Here is a 25,387-nt window from a genome sequence, read left to right on the forward strand (position 1 = left end):
AGCTTCTTTTGCTCAAGGCTAGCACTCTACCACTTGAGCCACAGTGCTACTTCCAGCCTTTTCTGTGTATATGGTACTGAGAAATTGAACCCAGGGCTTCATGCATGCTAGGCAAGCACTCTACCACTAAGCCATGTCCCAGCCTTATTTTTTTTTTCTGTATTAAAAAATTCATAGATAGGGATTTCCTTGAGAAATGAACATAGCCTCATCTCCCTGATGTTATAAAATATAAAAACCCTACAGCAATCCTGAGGGCAGCACTAATGTGCTACTGGCTTAAAAAATGATTCCAGTGTCTGCATGCCCTCAAGCCTGGTGCGTTTATTGCTGGAGGCCATGGGACTCTTGGGATTTCTTTTGCTTTGAGGAGACAGAACAGGAGCAACCTGGCATCTTGAGGAATGAGACTGCAAAAAGGACTTTTGCAATTCTAATGCAAAATGGTAGTCCATGTGTTCGGGCATCTCCCACACCAGTACGGAGGAGCCACACTTCTCACAGGGGACCTGATCCTCTGCAGCTATAAAACTAGGGGTAGCAATTGCCTTTGGGGTCACCTCTGGCAATTTGGAAGGTGAGAAAACAAGCATATCTGGGCTGTTTAGGGCCAAATTCACCCCTGCAGGAGCTGCTTTGGAAGATTCTGGCATCAAGGCTCCTTTGCAAACACCAGAGGTATCGCCTGAACACTCTGCTGGAAAATGGTTTGGCAACCCTTCAGAATTGGACTGGGGATCTTGTGGGTGGTCAGGAGCTGCAGAATTGATAAGCTGTTTCTGCTTTAAAAGCTGACTTTTCTGCTTAAAGAAGGACTCAGTTCCTAAAGTTCGACTGCTTTTGAAACCTACGGAGGGCTTGGAAGGTGAACTTCCCGTGGTGGTTGGGGTAGCTGTTAGAGGTGAAAGCGAAGCTTCTTTGATGACTCTCTGCTTTTCTGCAGCTCTCTGGAAGAACGATTCCAGAGAGGCAGTTGTTTTCTTAATGGCTGGCACTGTGTGGCTACTTGTGTGGGTCTTCGCTTCTGAGCTGCTAGTTGGCACTTTTGGCACAGAAGCTGAATCACTGCTCAAGAAGACGGTGATGTCTTTGCAAGCTGAAGGGGCAGAGGCAGAGAATTTGGAAGCGCAGAGGAAGAGCATTGTGAGGGGTGGGGACCTGTGTATAAAGTAAAGGAATAGGAGATCAGCTACAGGGTGTTTCAGAGCTCAGACTACATTCACAGATTTCTGGCTCTCCCATGCAAAACTAGTTTTACTGCAGTGTTTCTCAGACCTTCGTTTGTATCACATTAGTACAGAGAAAACAGGCCTGGGATAGCCAGAAAATCTGAGTTTGCAACATTTTTCCAGGTGATGTTGGTTGTATGGAGCCGCTTTGGGAATCCCTAGTGTGGCTGCACCTCCTGATAGGCGGGGTACCACTGCACAAGTGGCTGCAATTCAGGATTGGGGCACGAGATTTTATTCAAGAAAAACAAAAGCTTTATTTTATATATATATATATAGAGAGAGAGAGAGAGTAGTTGTTGGTTGTGGGGCCTGAACTCTGGGCCTGGGTGCTGTCCCTCAGCTCTTTAGCTCAAGGCTAGTGTTCTACCACCTAAGCCACAGTGTGACTTCTGGTTTTCTGAGTGGTTTATTGGAGATAAGAGTCTCATAGGCTTTCCTGCCCGGGCTGGCTTTGAACTGTGATCCTCAGCTCCTAGCCTCTTTAGTAACTAAGGTTACAGGTGTGAGCCACAAGCACCCGGCTGACCAATATTTCAGTTGGAAATATTTGAGACATAAAGAACCTCTTAACCACTCTTTTGTTTTTACACTGGATACCTAACCCCAGCCCTAACAGACTTTCTACTCTAGAATTTTTTTTGATTTTTTTAAAATTAAAATACCAGGGGCTGGGAAGGTGGCTCAGCGGTAGAGTGCATGCCTTGCAAGCATGAGGCCCTGGGTTCAATTCCTCAGCACCACATAAGCAGAAAAAGCCGGAAGTGGCGCTGTGGCTCAAGTGGTAGAGTGCTAGCCTTGAGCTGAAGAGCTGAGGGACAGCGCCCAGACCCAGAGTTCAGGTCCACAACCAGTTAAAAAAAAAGAGTCTGAGTGGTGACCGTGAAGTGTCATGGCAGGACAAGCATTTAGGAAGTTCCATTCCTCTGTTTGACCGAGTGTTGGTCAAAAGGAATGCAGCTGAAACTGTAACCAAAGGAGGCATTATGCTTCCAGAAAAGTCTCAAGGAAAAGTAAGCCACAGTAGTGGTCATGGGATCGGGCTCTAAAGGAAAGAGTGGAGAGATTCAGCCAGTTAGTGTGAATGTGGGTGATAAAGTTCTTCTCCCAGAATATGGAGGCACCAAAGTAGTTCTAGATGACAAGGATTATTTCTTATATAGGGATGGTGATATTCTTGGGAATTATGTAGAGTGAATACACTAAAATGGCATCCTGTGAAGCTGCCCATTCCATGCAAGTTCTGAGATCTTTCATCATGTAAATAATTTCCATATCTCCCTTTTATAATAAACTGATGGTAACTAAACTAAAAAAAAAAATCATAATCTTGGTGTTTCCCTGTCAATAAATTTCATGTTACTAAGAGGAATACGAATGCTTATCAGCATCAAAGTTTTCAAGTAAGGTTTTATGTGAACATAGTACCAAAATTATCATTTGATCCTGTAAAATGTTTGTGAAAACATATGTTGTATTTTTGGTATTGTTTTTTGAGATAGTTTCGATGATGTAAAGAACTAGCATTCAACTAGAGATTCTCCTGCTTCTACCTCCTAAATGCTGGGATTACAGATAAGCAATAACTTAGATGAGTTGAACATTTTTACCTTTTTCTCTCATAATTATAATTTTTTCCCCTTTGGTCATGGGGCCTGAACTTTGGGCCTGGGCGCTGTCCCTCAGCTCTTCAACTCAAGGGGAGCACTCTACACTTGAGCCACAGCACCACTTCTGGCTTTTTCTGATTATGTGGTGCTGAGGAATTGAACCCAGGGCCTCATACATGCAAGGCAAGCGCTCTACCACTGAGCCACCTTTCCAGCCCCTCATAATTATAATTTTGAGTAATTAAAAGTAACTCCAGCCACTTGGGAGGATTGTGGTTTGAGGCTAATCTTGGCAATGAGAAGCTCATATCTCAACAAGTTAGGCATGATAACACATAGCTGTTATCCCAGCTATGTGGGAGGTGTAGGTAGAAGGAAAGCAATTTGAGGGTAGCCCTGAGCTAAAATCCATGACCCTATCTGAAAAGTAACTAAAGCAAAAACACACAAAGGATTCTGTTTCTAAAAAATCACTATATGGACAGAAAATGAACATGAGATTTAAAACCAAGAAAAAAGGTTCTGTTATATTTTTTTGTATTTCATGACCAACAGAAGTGAAATTTATTAATGACTATTACTCTAAGCTTAGAACTGAGTTGGAATGTTAGGGCTTATCAGTGAATGGTCACATTAGAGGGGCTGATCTCACATGTAAAGCACTTTGCTGCCATGCAAGAGGCCCTGGGTCCTCTCTTCAATACCACACACTGAGAAAAAAAAAAAATCACTTTCCTAAGTATGAAAAATGCTCTTCGCTGGGCACTGGTGGCTCACTTCTGTAATCCTATCTACTCAGGAGGCTGAGATCTGAGGATCGTGGCTCAAAGACAGCCCTGGCAGGAACATCTGTGAGATTCCTATCTCTAATAAACCACTAGAAAACCAGAAGTGGTGCTTTGACTTAAGTAGTAGAGCACTAGCCTTAAGCTGAAGAGCTGAGGGACAGTGCCCAGGCCCCAGAGTTCAAGCCTCACAATCGACTAAAAAAAAAAAAAAAGAAAAATGCTCTTAAGATAAAGTAGTCATAGAGGTGAGAAAGAAGTTTCCAGGAATATTCTTGAAACTTGAGTTGTACTCTCCAAGGGGAAGTAGTCATTTCCTGAAAAGAGCAGCTGATATAGGCAGGGACAGTATTGGTTTACCTTGCTTTACACCTAGCCCTGGGAGTGAGACTGCACCAAATACAGGTAGAGCAGCAGCAACTGCACTGCCTAGACTTTGTGTTCTCTCCCTTAATGCAGGGTCATCCCCTCTGTAGTTAGTGTTAGAGTCAGTCACTGAGAGCCTACACATTTTAGAGAAGATGGGATACATTTTGGTTGAAAAGATGAACTAGAAAGAAATCTCACCATTCAGTATGGGTTCCAGCAGTATTACAGTTCCTGAGGACAGCAAGTGCATCCTGGCTCATCTTGTGAGCGTTGTAGTGGGTCAGGGCACAGCAACGGCGTAGGCTGCTGAGACGCTTGTCTCCTTGCACACGAACGCTCACACACAGCTGGGTGGCCACTCTGTCATTCTGTGGGTGGACAATGATGGAGGCCTTGTGAACCATTACTGGGAGCATTGTGGTTCTATATACTGAACTACAGAAAGAGGGATAGAATGGTTTGGAAACAGTGAAAAAGCCAAGAATATCAAGTCAGCAAGACAAGAATCAGGCTGTTTAGTCCAGTGCCACTTGTATAAACTACAAATACACATTATTATGCACAAGACACTGGGTTTGACACTGTGATAGTTACAAAGACGTTTCCTGTTTTCATGCTTACATGCTAATAGTGCAGATTCTATATGTTACAATCCTACTTTCTGAACAAAAATATTACACAATTCTATAAAAACTTGTGTTTTTTCTGGATAGGAAAGCAATTGGACAGGACATAATTTGGGTGATAGAATGTTTGGAAGAATAGGATATTCTGAACGGCTATGGGAATGGGACAAAATATGTGAAAATGAGACCTTCCTAAAGAGACTGCATGGTGTCCAGGCAAGAAGATTCTAACCCAAACCTATTGTACTATATTCTAATTTCTGAAAACAGTTCAAAAAAGTAACATCAAAACTGGATAATAGAGGCTGGGAAGGTGGCTCAATGGTAGAGTGCTCACTCGCATGCATGAGGCCCTGGGTTTGATTCCTCAGCACCACATAAGCAGAAAAAGCCGGAAGTGGCGCTGTGGCTCAAGTGGTAGAGTGCTAGCCTTGAGCTAAAGAGCTGAGGGACAGCCCAGAGTTCAGGCCCCACGACTGACCAAAAAAAAAAGGATAATACATGTAGTCTTCAATTAAGTTTTAATTTTCTCTGCCTTTATGCTCTTATGCTTGAAAAAGTGAAGTTTCTGTCCCTTATAGAAGACATTGTAGAGTCACAGCTGCTAGAGAGAAAGATGGCACTGGCTCACTTGAGTGAAGTCAGGCCAGAATTTTGTTAGTGTTGACCAACTAACAGGTCAAGAAGCAGAAAAACAGGAAGGCAAAAGAAATCCCTCAATCAAAGATTCTAGTGAAAAGAATACCCAAAAGGCAAATGAGCCAAGAACAAAATTATTATTTTTTGTTCAGTCGTGGGGCTTGAATTCTGGGCCTGGGTGCTGTCCCTGAGTTCCTCAGCTCAAGGCTAGCACTCTACCACTTAAGCCACAGTGCCACTTCTGGTTTTCTGATGGTTAATTGGAGATGAGTCTCACAGACTTTCCTGCTGAGGCTGTCTTTGAACTGGGATCCTGAGATCTCAGCCTCCTGAGTAGCTAGGATTATAGGCATGAGCCACCGGCACCTGGCTAAAATTTTTTTTTGAAGAAAATAAATTTTAGAAATTTGTATCTTATGAGAATACAAATCAATTATGAAGGAATTTGATGAAAACCACAGACATAACTGAGTATCTATTTGTGTCTGTGCAGATAATCAATGAGAAGGCTTAAACTAGAAATGACCACAGTTTTAGCCTTCTCATTATCTGCAGAGTCTGATGGAGGCTGATGTGAGAGGGCGACTGGGAAGGCCTCGTGAGAAGGTGAAACGGTAGTGGACCTGAATAAAGTGAGCAAGCAAATTTCAATGAGCAAAGGGAACAGCAAGTTAGCAAGGACCCAGTGGTTCAGGCATGTTAATACCAGCACTTAGGTTGTTCATATAGAAGAATCAATAAGTTGAGACCAGTCTAGGCTATGTAGTGAGACCCTGCTTCAACCTTCCCTTCAAAAAGAAGAAAAAAAGGATCAAATCCAAAGAGGCCAAAGTGAAAGCTTACTATGTGTGTTAAATAAAAGAGAGGCTTCCCTCTCTAAGTTATAGCTGTGGTGGCTCATTCCTATAAATCCTACCTACTCAGGAGGCTAAGATCTGAGGATCATGGTTCAAAGCCAGCCAGCTGAAAGTCCGTAAGACTTATCTCCAATTAACTGTCTTCCCCCAAAAGAGTGGGAAGTGAGCTAGGCACCAGTGGGTTATGTCTGTAATCCTAACTACCAAGGTGGCTGAGATCTGAGGATCATTGTTCAAAGCCAGCTGGAGCAGGAAAAGTCCACAAGACTCTTCTCTTTAGTGAACCAGCAGAAAACTGGAAGTGGTGCTGTGTGGCTCCAAGTGGTAGAGCACTAGCCTTGAGTAAAAAAGCTTAGGGATAGCATCCAGGCCCCACGCTCAAGCCCCATTACTGACAAAATAAAAAATAAACACGGCACCAGTGGCTCTTGCCTTGTAATCGTAACTACTCAGAAAGTAGAGATCTGAGGATCACGGTTCGAAGCCAGAACAGGCAGGAAAATCTGTAAGAGACTTCTCTCCAATAAACTACTCAGAAAAACACAAAAGTGGCACTGTGCCTCAAGTGGTATTGTACTACTCTTGAACACAAAGAGGCTCAGGGACAGTGCCTAGCCCCTTAGTTCAAGTCCCAAGACTGGCAAAAAAAAAAAAGCTAAAGTAGAGCCTCAGAAATGGCATAAAAAATAAAATAAAAAAGGCAACGGAGAACACATAGTAATCAAGGGGGAGAAGAGATCAAGAGCAGGTGCTTAAATCATTGTAGAATTAAGGGCTGAGAATGTGTCTTACTGTTAAGAGTGCTTGCCTAGCATGCATGAAGCCCTGGGTTCGATTTCTCAGTACCATATAAACAGAAAAAGCCAGAAGTGACGCTGTGGCTCAAATGGTAGAGTGCTAGCCTTGAGCAAAAGAAGCTCAGGGACAGTGCCCAAGCAAGCTGCCCAAGCAGTCCCAGGACTGATAAAAAATTGTAGAATTGGGCTGGGAAGGTGGCTCAGTGGTAGAGCGTTTGCCTTGCATGCTCGAGGCCCTGGGTTCAATTCCTCAGCACCACATAAGCCAAAAGAAAAAAGCCGCAAGTGGCGCTGTGGCTCAAGTCGTAGAGCACTAGCCTTGAGCTGAAGAGCTGAGGGACAGCGCCCAGGCCCAGAGTTCAGGCCCCACGACCGGACCCAAAAAAAAAAAAATTGTAGAATTAAAAGAAATCCTTACTATGACTTAGGTATGAAGGGAAGCTACTGGAGTTTCTAAACAGCAAAATGACAGGATCACCTGTGTCTTGAATTCTTTCAGCCACAAAGTCCTTTGAAGCTTAAAAGCAGATGAATTGTCAAGGATCTACATTCTGTGTACCACATACAAGGACAAGAAGCCCCTGGGACTTTTACAGAGTGATGAAATGAAAACTGAGCGACATCTAGTGGACAAAGTTGAATATACTCATAACACAACTGCCAACTGAAGGAACAATGAAGGCCTACTCCAGCAATAGTATTGATCATTACAGTAGACTTGTAGATGATGCACCCAGAATTCTTTTTCCTATCTTTGTTCCTCCTCAATAAAGTAAGAGCAGTTAGTATTTACATCCCAAAGCTCGCCCTAGGCATCAAGAAAATCTTACATCAGAGGGGGGAGGCTGGGAAGGGATGTGAAGGGTAAACCAAAGGAGGAGGCTGCAATGCTTGGTAAGAAATGTACGCATTATCCTGCCCATGTAATTGTAACCCCTCTGTACAGTATGTTCACAAATAAAATAAAATTAAATTAAAAAAAAAATCTTACATCAATTCGGTCTTTGGTCAATCTCTCCTCTAGTTCTTGGGCTAATTGTAGGAGCCACCACTGCACCTAAAAAAGTATCAAAACTTTTAATTTTTCATTTAGCTACTCGAGACACAGAACTAGACAGTAGATTTGTTTGAATTTAACCCACATAAAATTGTGTGCCTAATGGCTTCCTGTAACTAGATCATAGAAATCTCAGTATTCTGTCTTGCTCTAGTTCAAAATGTTTATTTTCACCTAGGCACACATAATTTCAGTGTCAGGAACGTTGAGGCAGAATGATCTCAAGTTTGAGGCCAGATTGAGCTAGGAAAGCAAGACCCTGACCAAAATTTTTTTTTAAAATTGTTCTTATTTCTCTTTACCGTTGGCATAGCAGATAAATCTCAGGTATGTTCCAGTTCTGGTATAAAAAGACAAGTGGCCGGGCACTGGTGGCTCATGCCTATAATCCTAGTTACTCAGAAGGTTGAGATCTGAGGACTGTAGTTCGAAGCTAGCCCAGGCAGAAAAGTCCCCATGACACTCTGATATTCAATAAATTACTAAAAAAAAAAAAAAAGGCGGAAGTGGAGCTGTGGCTCAAGTGGTAGAGTGCTAGCTTTGAGCGCAAAGAGGCTCAGGGATAGCTCCCAGGCCCTGATATCAAGCGCCAGGACCAGTAGGGTGACAACAACTGAGACAGAACTCAGTAGGCTTTCCAAGTTTCCATCTACTGAAAAGAAACTCCATTTTGAGTTTCAGTAGATTTTAGGTGGAAGAAAGAAAAAAGAAAAATGAATCAGTCAATTTCAACACCTAAAAAGAAACTTCCCTTCTGACATTACTGAATTCCATCTAACCTAGTGAAGCTTCCACAGATACCAACACGTACACACTACACCTTCTGTAAAAGAGACAATGTTCTGCCAAGAGTGCCCGCTTACCTGTTCCCGTGTAGCCAGAGCTGTTTTTCCTGGGAAATTCTTGCTACAGCCAATGGTTTTGGGTAGCTGCCTGGGTTTAACTGGATCATGTTCAATTCCTCGGCACATGGCATACAACCAAGACCTAAGAAAACCAGTAGACAACTTCAAGGTGAAAATAAATACTATTATGTAGACAAAACTAATACCTATATTACTCATTTATCTTATAAAACAAACGTGACAAAATTAAGTATACTTGATCTCTGACAGAACTCCCGTCCTTCTCAATTCCAGCACGATGAAAATATTAGCAAGGGGAATATCTACTCTGTTTTGGGAGGCCAAGTCATCATTTGCATTTTGGCAAAGTGCCAGTAAGCAAAGCCACAAAATTCCTATTCTCAATTTTTTTTTTTTTTGTTAGTTGTGGGCCTGAACTCTGGGCCTGGGCGCTGTCCCTCAGCTCTTCAGTTCAAGGCTAGCGCTCTACCACTTGAGCCACAGTGCCACTTCTGGCTTTTTCTGCTTATGTGGTGCTGAAGAATCGAACCCAGGGCTTCATGCATGCAAGGCAAGTGCTCTACCACTGAGCCACCTTCCCAGCCACCTATTCCCAATTTTTTGGTTTAGTTCAAATTTGAGGCTGGCCTCAAACTTGTTATCCTCTTGCCCCTACCTCCCAAGTGCTAGGATTACAAGTATGCATCACCAACCCTGGCCTCATATCCCCCAGGACTGAAATGTAAGAATCTTAGTAATAATAATATCTTAATAATATTGTATCACAAAAATGATAAACTAGTATATACTTAAGCTTCAAACTAAAAATTCCTATCAGTCAACCACCAAGGCATATGAAAAATCTACACTGATAGAACACAGAATATATATATATATATATATTTTTGGGTCCGGTCATGGGGCCTGAACTCTGGGCCTGGGCGCTGTCCCTCAGCTCTTCAGTTCAAGGATAGCGCTCTACCACTTGAGCCACAGCGCCACTTCCAGCTTTTTTTTTTGCTTATATAGTGCTGAGGAATCAAACCCAGGGCCTCTGGCATGCAAGGCAAGCGCTCTAACCCTGAGCTACCTTCCCAGCCCCAGAACACAGAATATATTTTAAAGCAAGAACCAACTAGTGAAATTACCTGGATCTAAAGGTAGATTTTATTTGCTGCTTTTGTCTACATTTGAGTTTAGAGTATCCATAAAGGTTATGATTGGAAGAGAGTATGAATCACTTACCCATTCTTCTCTCCAAAATGATTCTGGAGCTGGGATTCCGTGAACTGGGTTAGTTCACCCATGTATTCTACCCCTAGGATTTCAATGACGGAGGCCCCAAGCTTTCCTCCAAGACTACGGCTGATAACAGACACAAAGAATTTACAGGTCACAACCTAAGTATCTAATTAATAGCAAACACAGGACATTGTGCTGCTATCCAAAAGATCCAGGAGAACAAGAGCATGTTTAGTCCTGAATATTCAGAAGTTTTCCAGTGTGAGGCTAAGTGATTACAGAACTTCGGATACTCTCAGAATTTTAGGACTTGGGAAAAATTAATAATACCGTAAGAAAATATTAGTCATTCATTACTATTAAGTCATAAAATACTAATTGTGTAATACCTATTCATTCCATTTGAGGATTTAAATTCCAAACCCCAAACAAATCTTTTCCTTGGCTCCCACTTTTTATGCTTCATATGGTTTATATATATGTATATATGTGTATATGTGTGTGTGTGTAATTTTATTTTTTATTGTTGGTTGTGGGGCTTGAACTCAGGGCCTCTTAGTGCTACCTCTGAGCCTCTTTATGCTCAATGTTAGCGCTCTCCCACTTGAGCCACAGCGCCACTTCTGGTTTTGGAGTGGTTTATGGAGTTAAGAGTCTCACATGGACTTTTCTGCCTGAGCTGGCTTTGAACTGCAATCTTTAGATCTCAGCTTCCTGAGCAGCTAGGATTACAGGCATGAGCCATTTGTGCACAGAATAAATATTTTTTTAACTGGTTTTTGAGGCACCATCGTGTGTTCTTTACCAATGTTCAGCATCTTCCATTACTTGCTTCATGAATGTAAACTAGCTCATTCCCTTTTTTTTTTTTTTGTCAGTCATGGGGCTTGAACTCTGGGCCTGAACACTGTCTCTTAGCTCTTCAGCTCAAGGCTAGAGCTATACTACTTGAGCCACTGTGCCACTTCCAGTCTTCTAAGTGGTTTATTGGAGATAGAATCTCATGGACTTTCCTGTCCAGGCTGGCTTTGAACTGTGATCCTCAGATCTCAGCCTCCTGAGTAGCTAGGATTATAGGCGTGAGCCACCAAGCACCCAGCTGACTTTCCCTTCTTTTTGCAAAATAATTCCCCAGTGCTGCCTTACTGCTTTTGGTTGACTGTTTACATTATGCCAAACCTCACCACAAAATCTCACCCCTTTCACAAATCTTTCTCAGATTACTATCTTTGTGTGGGGAACTTTTTCCCCTTTCTTTTTCTGTGCTGGTAACTGGGGCTTGAACTCAAGGCCTGGGCACTGGCCCTTAGCTTTCTCACTCAAGGCTAGTGCTCTACCACTTGAGCCATACCTCCACTTCTGTCTGGTTTTTTGCTAGTTAAGTGGAGCTGTGTCATAAGACTTTCCTGCCTTGACACTCTTCAAACCTGAATCCTCCAGAGTAGGATTACAGGTATGTGCCAGCGGCACCTTGGTTTGTGTGTAAATTTTGGTAACTACACAATTCATTTAGCAAATACTCCTACTCAGGTACGTCATAGCATCTTTATCACTTTCTGAATTGTCATGGAACAATCTGTGGGCATAATTTAGTTATTTATTTGATTTGGCTGCTTTTTTTTTTTTGTCGGTCGTGGGGCTTGAACTCTGGGCTTGAGTGCTGTCCCTCAGCTCTTCAGCTCAAGACTAGCACTAGAGCTCTACCACTTGAGCCACAGCGCCACTTCTGGTTTTCTGACGGTTTATTGGAGATAAGAGTTTCACGGAATTTCCTGCCCAGGCTGGCTTTGAACCGTGATCCTCAGATCTCAGCCTCCCAAGAAGCTAGGATTACAGGCGTGAGCCACTGGCGCCCGGCGATTTGGCTGCTTTTATACCTAGTTTGAGAGCAAGTCAGCAGTTTTGAACACCTTGATTTGAGAGTAAAAAAATAAAATTCAAGGCCAGGTGCTGGTGGCTCACGCTTGTAATCCTAAATCTTAGGAGGCTGAGATCTGAGGATCACGGTTCAAAACCAGCCCAGGAAGGAAAGTCCATGAGACTCTGACCTCCAATGAACCACCAGAAAACCAGAAGTGGTGCTGTGGCTCAAGTGGTAGAGTGCCTGCCTTGAGCTGAAGAGCTCAGGGACGGCGCCCAGGCCCAGAGTTCAAGTCCCATGACTTAGATTGACTGACGAATAAAAAGGGAACATATATTCAACACGTAGCTCATTTCTTTAAAATTCAGGATTAATATATTCAATGTACTATCCTAAACTGAAAATTCATTAAAACGTTTTATGCTTTTCAAAATTATCTGTGTTGCCTCTCTCCTATATTCCTTGCTCCAATCCTTTTTAAGGAACAAAAGACACTACAAGCAGAAAGCGTCTTTGCATGACTTCGAAGGAACTCTTCCTGAATACTTACATTTTGTGAATTGGCATTTGGCTGAAGAGCTTCGGCACTGACCCATGTGAGACCAGAGTCTGGCGGTTTGGCTTGTTTAGACTACAGGCTAGCTTTGCCAGGACCTAGAAACACGGAAAGTATAAAAACCTCAGTACTACTAAACCCTCCTATGGGGTTGGTAAATAACACACACACACACAAAACCTCAGTACTACTAAACCCTCCTATGGGGTTGGTAAATATCACACACACACACAAAACCTCAGTACTACTAAACCCTCCTATGGGGTTGGTAAATAACACACACACACACACACACACACACACACACACACGACTCAGCTTAAGGGTTGTAACTAATGGTTTCCACTTAGAAACAAAATAGATCCAGAAAATAAGTCCAGCTCTTGGACTTTATATTCCATACATCTTCAACGGAAAACACGATCTGGTTGTGATGATCCTAACTGTTCCTCCTATAGTTCCATTCTCATTTCCTCTAGTCAGTTTTTTCCTTTCCCATCTATTCCTTGAGGCCTTTCCACTTTGATAGGTTCAAAACACTGTGGAACTTTGAAAAAAAAAAAACTTAAAATGCATTTCTTAGTGTGTCCATGTGAACATGCTGAAACAAATTTGTTTTACTACCCTGTTACATTTTTTTTCTTTTTGCTTTTTTTTTGCTTGTACTGGGGCTTGAACTCAGGGCCTCAAACTCTCACAAGGCCTTTTTTTGCTCAAATGGTGCTCTCCAATTTAAGCCATGCCTCCATATCCCAATTTTTGCTGGTTAACTGAAGATAAGTCTCTTGGGGGGGGGGGGAGCCAGAAGCCAGTGGCTCACACCTGTAATCCTAACTACTCAGGAGGCTGAGATCTAAGGATCATGGTTCAAAGCCACCCAAGGCAGGAAAGTCCATGAAAGTCTTATTTCCAATAAACCACCAGAAAGCTGGAAGTGGCCCTGTGGCTCAAGTGGGACAGTGCCTAGGCCCAGAGTTCAAGCCCCACAACCGACAAAAAAAAAAAAAAAAAAAAAGTATTAAAATCATTCCTGAATTCATTAGAGATGTTGTAGAAACTTCTACTAGGCAGTATTAATTAGTCTGGTTTAAATTTTATTGTGGAACTATTGTTTCTTCTTCCTCCCTGAAAAACAAAAACTTTCCTCGGCAGTTTGGCAACTTTTCTCTACTGACCCTTAGAAGGTGATGAAGGCCCCAAACTCAATGTACTTTACTTACCATTAATCAGATTATTAGTTATTCTGTGCCTGAGTTAAAGAGGAGTGTTTGTATCTCCTAAACTGAAAGTGGTCCAAATTAGTAACATTTTACTACTGCTTTTTTGTTGGTGGTAGTAGTCGTGGGGCCTGAACTCGGCCTGGGCACTGTCCCTCAGCTCTTCAGCTCAAGGTGAGTGGTCTACCACTGGTGCCACAGCACCACTTCCTGTTTTCTAGTGTGTAATGGAGATAAGGGTCTCACAGATTTTTCTCCCAGGCTGGCTTTGAATCACAATCATCAGATCTCAGCCTCCTGAGTATCTAGGATTATAGGCTGGGTATGTGGTTCAAGTGGTAAAGCACCTGCTTAGCAGGAGCAAAGCCCTATGTTCAAACTCCAATATGGCAAAAAAAACAAACATATAAATAATTCAAATGAAAAATAAAAGAGGGGCTGGGAAGGTGGCTCAGTGGTAGAGTGCTTGCCTTGCATGCATGAGGTCCTGGGTTCAATTCCTCGGCACCACATAAGCAGAAAAAAAAAAGCCCAAAGTGACGCTGTGGCTCAAGTGGTAGAGCGCTAGCCTTGAGCTGAAGAGCTGAGAGACAGTGCCCAGGCCCAGAGTTCAGGCCCATGACCGGACCCCTCCCAAAAAATAAAATAAAAATAAAAGAAACAGGTTAAGGAGGCCTGGTAATGCACACCTGTAATGGCAGCACTCAGAGGTGGAAGGAGTAGGAGCACAAATTTTAGGCCAGCCTGATTTACATAGTGAGAATTGTCTCAAAAAAGCCAAGGTCTAGGGGTGTAGGTCAGTGGTGAGTTCTTGTCCAGCATGAGAAAGGACCTGAGTTTGATCCTTAACACTGCAAAAAATTTTAAAGCAGGGTAATATATGAAAATCCCAAGCTGATTTTTCTTATCAGTCATCAAGGAATTTATGTGTTGATCTTAACATATACAAAGAACATTTCCTGTAAATTTCCATCGTGCCTCTGAGGAAGGTACATATGCAATGCCAAGTCCCATGTTAAAACTTTACATAACACTTTCATTTAGATCTCAATGTGAATTCTAAATAAAGACTCATCTCAAGGTCCATAGTAATCATTTGAATCCCTCATTCATTTGTATCCTTGCTTTATTTAACTAAATATATCCATGATGAGCCTTCACCTTGTTGTGCGAAATTCCAGCGGAGCACTGGAAACCGGTCTGCCTCTCTATGGCTGCTCTCATTTCCTCCACAATCACTGCCCCCACAGTGAGCTGCAGGTCTGGAGAGCTGCTGTTATCCATCTGAAGGGAATCAAGCCACTCAAGTAAGCCTTGTTTTCGCACTTCCTCTGAAAGAAAAAAAAGAGTCGTGTCACATTGACTATTAAAAAAATTAGCTTTTCCAGTCATGTGCCAAATAATGACATTTGATTAATGACAGACTACAGATATGACAGTGTATACTATTAGAAGTCTATGTGTGTGATTGGACTGTATGTTTGCACAATGATGAAATCATGCATGACACATTTTCCAGAATGTACTTGTCTTCATGCTATATTTTCTAGGTATAGAAATCCTTGGATTTCAACTATTTCAGATATGTAGGTTTTCATAAAACAAAATGGCAGCCAGTTTAAGTTCATTAACTAAATGAGATTAATTTCAGGTTGGCAGAGTTGGCTCAAGTGATGAGTATCTGCCTAGTAAGCACCAGTCTCTGAGTTCAACCTCAATACTGACAAAGAGATTGATTTCTTCTTTAAACTTATTGCAGTGCTTATGCGCAACACATATTTTATATTAGTAACATCTTTCGTGAGCAAGGATTTTTTTTTGATGGTGGTGCTAGGGAGAAAAACTTAAGAGCCTTACAGGTGCTAGGCAAGTGCTCTACTACTGAGCTTCATCCTCAATCTATGAGCAATGATTTAAAAAGCATATTTTTTCCCTTGCTCCCTTAAATTTTCTTCAGTTTCCTCTTGAACATCTGCCCTAGTTAGAAAATATTCAAGCCAGGTGCTGGTGGCTCATACCTGTAATCCTAGCTACTCAGGAGGCTGAGATCTGAGGATCACAGTTCAAAGCCAGCCCAAGCAAAAAAGTCTGTGAGACTATTTTTTTTTTTTTTGGTCAGTCGTGGTTTGAACTCTGGGCTTGGGCACTGTCCCTCAGCTCTTCAGCTCAAGGCAAGCACTCTACCACTTGAGCCACAGTGCCAATTCCAGTTTTCTGGTGGTTTACTGGAGATAAAAGTTTCATGGGCACAACAAGTTGGAGAGAGACTCGACAAATGGGACTACCTTAAAATAAAAAGCTTCTGCACAGCTAAATCTATCGCAACTAAGCTAGAAAGACAACCAACTAATTGGGAAAAATATTTACCAGTAATATATCAGACAAGGGGTTAACATCCTGTATATACAGGGAACTCAAGAAACTAATCCCTCCCAAACCTAACAAGGGAACTAAAGAGGGACTTCTCAAATGAAGAAATAAAAATGGCAAAGAAACACATGAGGAAATGTTCATCATCCCTGGTGGTGAAGGAAATGCAAATAAAGACAACCCTGAGATACCACCTTACCCCAGTCAGAATGTCCCACATCCACAAATCAGCCAACGACAAATGCTGGAGGGGATGTGGAGAAAGAGGAACCCTATTACACTGCTGGTGGGAATGTACACTTATACAACCACTTTGGAAAGCAGTCTGGAGGGTCCTTAGAAAGCTAAAGATTGACCTCCCTTACGACCCAGTCATACCACTTCTAGGCATCTACCCTGAACAACAGGAACCAATATACAAGGACACGTGCACCTCCATGTTTATTGCAGCACTGTTCGCAATAGCTAGGATATGGAAACAACCTAGGTGCCCCACCACAGATGAATGGATCCAAAAACTGTGGTATCTATACACAATGGAATATTATGCAGCCATTAGAAATGACAAAATAATGGCATTTGCAGGGAAATGGATGGAGCTAGAAGGAATCATGTTGAGCGAGGTAAGCCAAGAACGAAGAGACAAACGGTACATGGTCTCCCTCATAAGTGGATGCTAAATCCAAAAGGTTAGTGATACGACAAAACTAACAGGACTTAAGAAACAAAGAACTCCCGCTCATCTGGTTGAACCACTACTAAATATCCTCATGCTGCTGATCACAAATATGGTATATAACATGTGAACACTGTTATATATTACAGACTGTGGTAGACAATTTGCTCCAGGGAAGTTAGAATGAACTTGTGACTTTGAAATTATGTAATCATTTAATCACAATCAAAAAAAAAAAAAAAAAGAACCTCGGGGAAGGGAGGGAGGGAGGGGATGGTAGGGGGAAAACAATGGAGGGGGTAACAATGTTCAAGAGGAAGTGTACTCATAACCTCACTCATGTAACTGTAACCCTCTGTATAGTAGCTTTACAATAAAAAAAAAAAAAAAAAAAAAAAGTTTCATGGGGGCTGGGAAGGTTGCTCAGTGGTAGAGCGCTTGCCTTGCATGCTTGAGGCCCTGGGTTCGATTCCTCTGCACCACATAAGCAGAAAAAAAAAAAGCCGAAAGTGGCGCTGTGGCTCAAGTGGTAGAGTGCTAGCCTTGAGCTGAAGAGCTGAGGGACAGCGCCCAGGCCCAGAGTACAGGCCCCACAACCGGACCCTCCCTCCCCCTCCAAAAAAAGTTTCATGGACTTTCCTGTCTGGGCTGTCTTTGAACCATGATCCTGAGATCTCAGCCTCCTGAGTAGCTAGGATTATAGGCGTGAGCCACCTAGGCTCAGCTCTAAGACTCTTATCTCAAAAAACTATTCAGAAAAAGCTGGAAGTGCCGGGCTGGTGGCTCACGCCTGTAATCCTAGCTACTCAGGAGGCTGAGATCTCAGGATCACGGTTCAAAGCCAGCCCAGGCAGGAAAGTCCATGAGACTCTTATCTCCAATAAACCACTAGAAAACTGGAAGTGGCGGTGTGGCTCAAGTGGTAGAGCACTCACCTTGAGCTAATGAGCTGAGGGTCAGAGCCCAGGCCCAGAGTTCAAGCCCCATGACCGACCAAAAAAAAAAAGAAAAGAAAAAGCTGGAAGTGGTGCTGTGGCTCAAGTGGTAGAGCACTAGCCTTAATTAAAAAAGCTCAGGGTCAGTGCCCAGGCCTGAGTTTAGTCCCAGAATGGGCAAAAGAAAAAGAAAATATTCATAATTAACTCAAGACTTAATCTAAACTTAAATTTATATATTTTTAGAAGCTAGTTCTAGCTGTGTAGTTTAAAACCCAACCAACCAAAGGAACTACATTTATTTTCCCAACTTCAGTTCTTTATTCCTTTCATTATTTTTCAAATAGGGTCTTATGCTTTTAGGCTGGCCTTAGAGCACGATCCTCCATACCTATATTACCTGTGGTTACATGATTGATCATCCTGCCTGTTTTCTTGGCCTCAAATTGCAATCCTCCCAAACTCTGCCTCTTGAGATTATAGGCATGAGGCACCACACCTGGCTACCTAGTTGTATCCAAAGAGATATTTACTTTTATACAATTTTCATAGCTTCTCAACATACATATACCTGGAATGATAACGGATTGTATATCCTCTGACATGAGTCTTTGGAATTCTTTCAGGTTGTAATTTAAGATTCCTTTGAACCATTCCATGAAGAATCAGCTTGACCAAGCAAAGCAGGTTCCAAAGGCAGGAAGCAGAAGCAATGGTATGGAAATACCTTTCTGAACAGCCTCTTCTGCTGTTGTTGGATCTTTAGGCAATCCTTCAATGTAAGTGCTTGGCAACCAGTCTGCCAAGATGGGTTGACCCTGCAGCTTCTGTAGTCTCTCTTGTACAGCACTCGTCAGATCTATGTAAGCCTCATCGATGCTGGCACGTTCAATGATAGCAAAATGAGACATTACCTGCATTACTTCAACACTGGCTTCTCGGTACCTAAGGATAGGGATCACATATATAGTCGACAGAGGTAACCTTAAGGTTGTCAGCACCCTCTTATAATGAGCAATAACTTCCATAATCAAGAAACAAGCAATTTAACAAAGACTAGTTACATAATTGAACGAGCAGATCGTCAGGACCAATGATACAGGGCAATACCTATATAACTGATATAACCCCCCCCCCAAAAAAAAAAGCAGGGAAGAAGCAGTGCCAAAAATTTGAGTGAAATGCTAGCATTACCAAGGCAAAAACCACCCAGATCTTTAACGTGTCTCTATAGCAAAGATCTCTCTAAAAAGGAAGAAAATAGCCTGGCACTGGTAGCTCACATCTATAATCTGAACTATTCATAAGGTTGAGATCTGAGGATCACAGTTTGAAGCCAACTCAGGAAGACAAATCTGTGAGACATCTCCAATTACTACCAAAATGTTGGAAGTGGAAATGTGGTTCAATTGGTAGGAATGAAAAAGCACTGACTGAAAAATTCAAGAAAGAGTGGAAGACCCTGAGCTCAAGCTCCAGTACTGGCACTGGCACACTGGCACGGATGTATGGGCACACACACAAACCCCTCAGGTCCCAAGCCAAAGGATGGTCCCCACGCCATACTACACAAAATAATGTTCTGTGAGACTGTGGATAATGGACTCTAAAAAAACATGTAAATCCTCAGTCATCTGCCTGCTGTGTGAATTTATATTACTTAACCTTCCTATGAAGGGGGAAATAATACTTAAAATAATTTAAAAGGTATGAAAGCTTATGAAGAGCTTAACACAGCACCTAGAATTTATGCTCAGTACTCAGTATATTAGCTACTGGGATTGTCAGATGGGTGGGGCCTGTGCCTACCTCTCTACGTGTCTCTCATTCTAAGGCTCAACTTTTTTTTTTTTGTCGGTCATGAGGCCTTAACTCTGGGCCTGCGCACTGTCCTTCAGCTCTTCAGCTCTAGGCTAGTGCTCTACCACTTGAGCCATAGCACCTCTTCCGGCTTTTTCTGCTTATGTGGTGCAGAGAAATCGAACCCAGGGCCCTCATGCATATGAGGTAAGCACTCTACCACTGAGCCACTTTTCAAGCCCTCTAAGGCTCAACTAATAAAACTAAGAGGCAGTTAAATTCACAAGGCAATCTTTAAGGTTATTCAACTTTGGCAAATAATTCTGTCTCTTTCTCCTTGTCTCTCTCTTTTTTATTTTTAAAATTTTTATATTTTTTGCCAGCCCTTGACCTCAGGACCTAGGCACTGTCCCTGAGCTAGCTTAAGGCTAGCACTCTACCACTTGAGCCACAGCGCCACCTCTGGCTTTTTCTGTGTCTGTGGTACTGAGGAATGGACCCCAGGACTTCCTGCATGCTAGCACCCTATCACTAAGCCACATTCCCAGCCCCTGCCCCACTCTTTCTTTTAACTCTAGCAAAAAATTCTAGATATTCACTAAAAGTCTGACACAGCCTTCCTTGGAAGACTATTAATGTTTTTTTTTCTTTTTGTTTGGGCCCTGGGGCTTGAAGTCAGGGCTTGGGTGTTTTCCTGAGCTTTTGTTGTTGGTGGTGGTTGTAAGGCTTGAACTCAGGGCCTGGGTGCTATCCCTGAGCTCTTTTGCTTAAGACTAGCACTCTACCACCTTGAGCCACAGCTTCACTTCCGCTTTTTGAGTGGTTAATTGGAGATAAGAGTCTCACAGGTACTTTTAAAAAAAAAAAAATAATTTTTTTATTGAGATTAGGTAGTTATATAAATTTCACATATAGTGATACTTAGTCACAAACACATTTTAACCTTCACAAGGCAAACTGTCATTATCATGGTCTATAAAGTTTGTGAATTCTATGAGCTTTGACAAAACAACTATTTCTTCCACATCAGGTGATATTTACATTGCTTTTGCTTAGTGTAAGCTATTTCCTCTTTCCCTCCCATCCCCTCCCTCCCAAGCTGCCTTTGAGTCACAGGTACTTTTTTGCAATAGATACTGTTTCAATTATAACAACCAATTTTTATACAATTAAGGAAATGAATGTGTGTCAAAGACAGCAGCCATTATAATAGTGGTTCCAAACTGTTACTAAACTAGATGTTAACATCTGTTTTCATTTCAGAGACAACATACTGACCAAAGGGAACCTCTTTAGATGTTAATTTGCCTTTCTTTTTCCTTCTTTGGTGCTGGGGATTGAACCCAGGATCTCGTGAAGGCAAACACTTTACCTCTGTGCCACACCCAAGCCCACAAAACAAAATCTGCAAGAGTAGTTCCACCCCTCATGACTATTATTTCCAACACCTCCACGTCCCTTTAAACAATTGGTTTTCTTACTTGGTGAGATTAGCTTTTCCACGGCACTCACGAACTTGTGCCAGTAGAAGATCTGGACATAATTTCTTAGCATCATCTGCCCACATGTTTCTAGTGACCCCAAATGCACGAGCTTCATAACTCACTGCAATAATTCTAAGGTTAGAAAAATAAAGAGGGAGAAGTATTACATGATCACAAGCAAAAACAACCAAAATTTAACATGAGCAAGCTATAAACATATAAAAGATGCTTAGCACAGGATTGTATTTCCATAGATTAAACCTTGGTAGTTGTAACAATAATAATGATACATACCCACCACCTTTCCATGATTTGTACTGTACCACTGCACAAGGTTTGTTCCTCAAATGAGGATTTTGCCGTTGCTCTACTTGAACAAAAAAACAGTCCATGTCCACCAGAGCAACCACTCGATCCTGTCCAGTAGCCATTTTTTTCTGGAAGACAATGTTTTTACAGACAATTAGAAATACACCTAATCACTGTGAAATGGTGGCTCATGCCTGTAATCCTAGCTACTCAAGAGGTTGAGGATCTGAGGACCATGGTTCAAACCCAACTCTGGGAAAAAAGTCCATGAGAGTCTTACCTCTAATTAATCACCAAAAAGTTAAAGTGGAGCTATGGTTCAAATGGTAGAGTACTAGCCTTGAGCAAAAAAGCCCAGGGACAGCAACCAGATCCTAAATTCAAGCCTCAGTACTGGCATTAAAAAAAAAAAGAGAGACATTTTTATATACAACTGCCAGGATAACTAGTATGATTTTATGAAAGTATTAAGTAGTAAAAGCATTAAAAATACTCACCCTCAGAAAAACTGAACACTCACAAAAGAAGATATATAAATAGCCAACAGGTGCATACAAATGAGCTCAGCATCATTAGCAATGAGGAAATGCAAATTAAAACCACAATGTACATCAGTAGAGGAAGGGGCCAACTGTAATCCAGTTGACAAACAGATCTCCAGTGTAAGAGAAAAGAGAAGTAGAAAAATAATAGCCAACACTCCATATCCAAAAAGTCCACATTACGGGGCTGGGAAGGTGGCTCAGTGGTAGAGCACTTGCCTTGCATGCATGAGGCCCTGGGTTTGATTCCTCAGCACCACATAAGCAAAAAGAAAAAAGCCGGAAGTGGCGCTATGGCTCAAGTGGTAGAGCGCTAGCCTTGAACTGAAGAGCTGAGGGACAGCGCCCAGGCCCAGAGTTTAGGCTCCACGACCGGACCCAAAAAAAAAAAAAAAAAAAGGTCCACATCAACCAACATCAGATTGAAATGTGTACTCAGAAAAAAGTGTGTACTGATCACATAACAGAAGTTGTTCATGTCATTCTCTAAACAATACAGTATTACAACTATTGCCTTAGTACTTGCATTGTGTTAGGTATTATAAGTAATCTACAGATTAGGGTTATTGTTCAGCAGTAAAGTGCTTGCCTACTATTCTTAAGGCCCTGGGTTCAATCCCCAGCATTGACCCCCCCCAAAATATACGTGTATACACACACATATATACACACATACACACATATTTGAAGGGGCAACTAAATAACATCAAAGTATTAGTATATATTTATTTTCAGATACTTTTAGACTTTCAGAAAATTATAATGTGGTGTTCTCCTGCACTCCTGCTAAAATTTTACAAAACACAACTATCAAAATTTAAAAATGAGCACAAATAAAGCAGTAACTACATACTTGATTTGCATTTCACTGGTTTTCCAGTAATATCCTCTTTCTGTTCCAGGACCCAGAGTAGGATCCTAGAGCTTATTTAGTCACCACATCTCCTAAGTCTTCTATCTATAACCCTTTCTCTTTCTTTAATCTTGAGAATGTCTCTTAATTTCTGTCTCTGATGTCTCTGATGATTCCTCGTAGATAGAGACTTAGCATTTTTGGCAAAAAGATCATGAAAATAGTACTTTTCTCAGCACTACCATATGGGTGAAGGGTCATGATGTCAGTATATTACCAGTGATATTAACTATGATCAGTTAGTTATGATAGTGTTTACTGAATTTCTCACTGTGAAATTACTATTTTTCCTTTTGTAATTAATATCTTGAGAGTATACTTTGAGATGATGTAAATATCCTATTGTCTTCAGATTTTCCATTACTAAGCAATTTATCAGTGGATCTTTTCCTGTAACAACTGCTTTATAGCATTCTGATATTCTATTCATGAATAGGCAAAGACAAACCTTACAGGCTTGACAGTGGATTAAATAACACAATTAGTAATTTGGAACAAAGAACATAAAGCAGTGGCTCCCAAACTTCTACCACCAGATATCCGAATTTAATTGATGCCCATGTGACCTTGAACACTATGATTTTATTTGATTATTTTTTGGTAGTCCTAGGGCTTGAACTCAGGGCACTGTTCCTGAGCTGCTTTTGCCTAAGGTTAGCACTCTGCCCCTTGAGCCACAGCACCACTTGCAGCTTTTTCTGTTTATGTGGTACTAAGGAATTGAATCCAGGGCTTCCTGCATTCTAGGCAAGCACTCTACCATTAAGCCACATTCCCAGCCCCAACAACTATGACTTTTTAAAGACTGTCCAGGCAATTCCAACATGTAAAGAATTGGAGAACCATTGGCCTGTTGTAAATAAGATAGGAAAACAGCAGAAACTCATGATTTAAATATGAAAATCACAGGTTATACAGTTGAGCGAGCACCTAACTGTATTCTAAAAAAGTTTTCAAATATTAACATTCATCATCAAGAAAGTGTCAAGCAACTACAAAGCTGAAAGATGAGTGAAAAAAAATTAAGTAAAAATATTAGAGGCATGAGTTCTTTATAAAGATTAATCACTCACCGAAAACATGCAGAATGTGATATTTTAAACATTTGTCAGAAAAAACGGCTTTTCTTTAATTTTTATTTTTTAGTTGTTGTTAAAAAGGTGATGTACGGAGGGGTTACAGTTACAGAAGTCAGGTAATGAGTACATTTCTTTTTGGACAATGTTACCCTTCCCTTGAAGTGGCTTTTCTATAATTCAAAACATGTTACAACTCTCTTTAAAGTGGCTTTTCAATAGCACTGCAAAAGGTAATAACAAAAAAATGGCAAATTTGTTGTCACAAACAACAAACCAGAGAAATTACATGTGAGATACAAAAGCCAAAAATGAGATAGGAAGCTGTGATTTAACACCAGTAATGGATTTATAAGTCCGGAATTATAATAATAGATTTGCAAGCATAACAGACAAATTACTGAAGTATTCTGTAATTTGTACTTAAGTATTCGGGCAAGAGTTTTGCTATTTTTCAGGGGCCATTAAAGTTTTACTTAAACATAACCATACTGTCTTTGGCTGCTTTGCACTACCATTGCAGAGTTGAACAGCCATAGCAAAGGCTTTGTAGTCTTCAAGGCCTAAATTATTTACTAGGAGTATCTTCATAGAAAAAAAAAATTAGGTGATTTTGGGACACCATAACAATCACATGTTTATTCTCTTTTTACTTCCCTTGTTACTTCATTGGGGAAATAACAACATTTTCATACATGCATTCAATATACAATATACTGAGCTCCCCCCAAAAAACAAAACAACCTCCCACGATTTCAGCAGATTTCACTGTTCTATTTTTATATATAAACAAAATATCCCCAAGTATTTTATGAAGTGGGAAAGTGGCCATATTTTCTGCCAAAACTCTGCTTTCAGATAAAGATTACATCTACTTTGAAATCGTACACGCAAACGGTCCAAACGACACAAAACTTCAGTAACTACATCTATTCATCTTCAAATATCTCGATTTATCCCCATGTGCGCTAAGCAACTTTGGAGTCCATCGGGTAGCAATATATCCAAGAAAACAAACGCAAGTGTGAAGAAGAAAAAAGCAGTCCCCGGCGGCCAGGGCCGTAACTCTCTCAGCGCGTTTTCTCCCGGGTTTTGGCGCAAGTGTCTCCAGTCTCTAGAGCCGTGCGGGGAGGAAATACGGCAAGTCTGACCAGAGCGCGGCGGAACGGCTGCAATCTTCTCAGCAGGGCGACGCACTTACCTGTCAGCACTGCCGGGCGACAGCGGACGCCGCGGGCTTGAAGGCGTCTCCAGGATCTTGTCGCCTTTCAAAGCAGGCCGGGAGGGTTCCAAACAGATTTACTCTTCCTGACAGCGAAGAACGCCAGCGGGCACCGCAGAAAATCCCACCGAGGCAAGGCCCGCCAGTCGCACGGAGATCCAGCCAAGAGATCCTCTCTCCACAGAGTGCTTCCGACCGACTTAGATTTGGCCGCGCGCGCTTGCGCGCTTGCGCGCGAAGCACACAGGATGGGGAGAGAGGAGGCGGGTGTTGCGCCTGCGCACCGAGGCCCTTCCGTCTCCGCCCCGCCCACTCAGGGGCAGACGTCACGGGAGAGGGGGGGGGAAGCCGCCACTTCCGCGTGCGCCGT

At 41.9% G+C, this 25,387-nt stretch overlaps 1 protein-coding gene across 3 annotated transcripts; it reads right to left on the reverse strand.

Annotated features, from left to right (window-relative positions):
• Positions 1–102: 102 nt before the first annotated feature.
• Polh (DNA polymerase eta) lies at positions 103–25,222 on the reverse strand. Of its 3 annotated transcripts, none has more exons than XM_042672028.1 (11): positions 24,997–25,222; positions 21,250–21,392; positions 20,953–21,087; positions 18,399–18,616; positions 14,852–15,021; positions 12,468–12,571; positions 10,060–10,179; positions 8,833–8,956; positions 7,904–7,969; positions 4,192–4,361; positions 103–1,158 (listed from the first exon to the last, which is right to left on the reverse strand). In XM_042672028.1, exons 2-11 carry the CDS (start codon positions 21,384–21,386, stop codon positions 264–266), a joined length of 2,139 nt encoding a protein of 712 aa, XP_042527962.1. In that variant the 5' UTR covers positions 21,387–21,392; positions 24,997–25,222; the 3' UTR covers positions 103–263. The 3 variants fall into 3 exon arrangements, with proteins under 3 accessions (XP_042527962.1, XP_042527963.1, XP_042527964.1); XM_042672029.1 differs by having other exon boundaries at positions 24,993–25,003; XM_042672030.1 differs by lacking the exons at positions 18,399–18,616; positions 21,250–21,392; positions 24,997–25,222 and having other exon boundaries at positions 20,953–21,070.
• Between the last annotated feature and the right edge of the window lie 165 nt (positions 25,223–25,387).

Source organism: Dipodomys spectabilis, unplaced genomic scaffold, assembly GCF_019054845.1.
Source record: "Dipodomys spectabilis isolate Male_0828 unplaced genomic scaffold, ASM1905484v1 ptg000669l, whole genome shotgun sequence".
Taxonomy (NCBI): Eukaryota; Metazoa; Chordata; class Mammalia; order Rodentia; family Heteromyidae; genus Dipodomys; species Dipodomys spectabilis.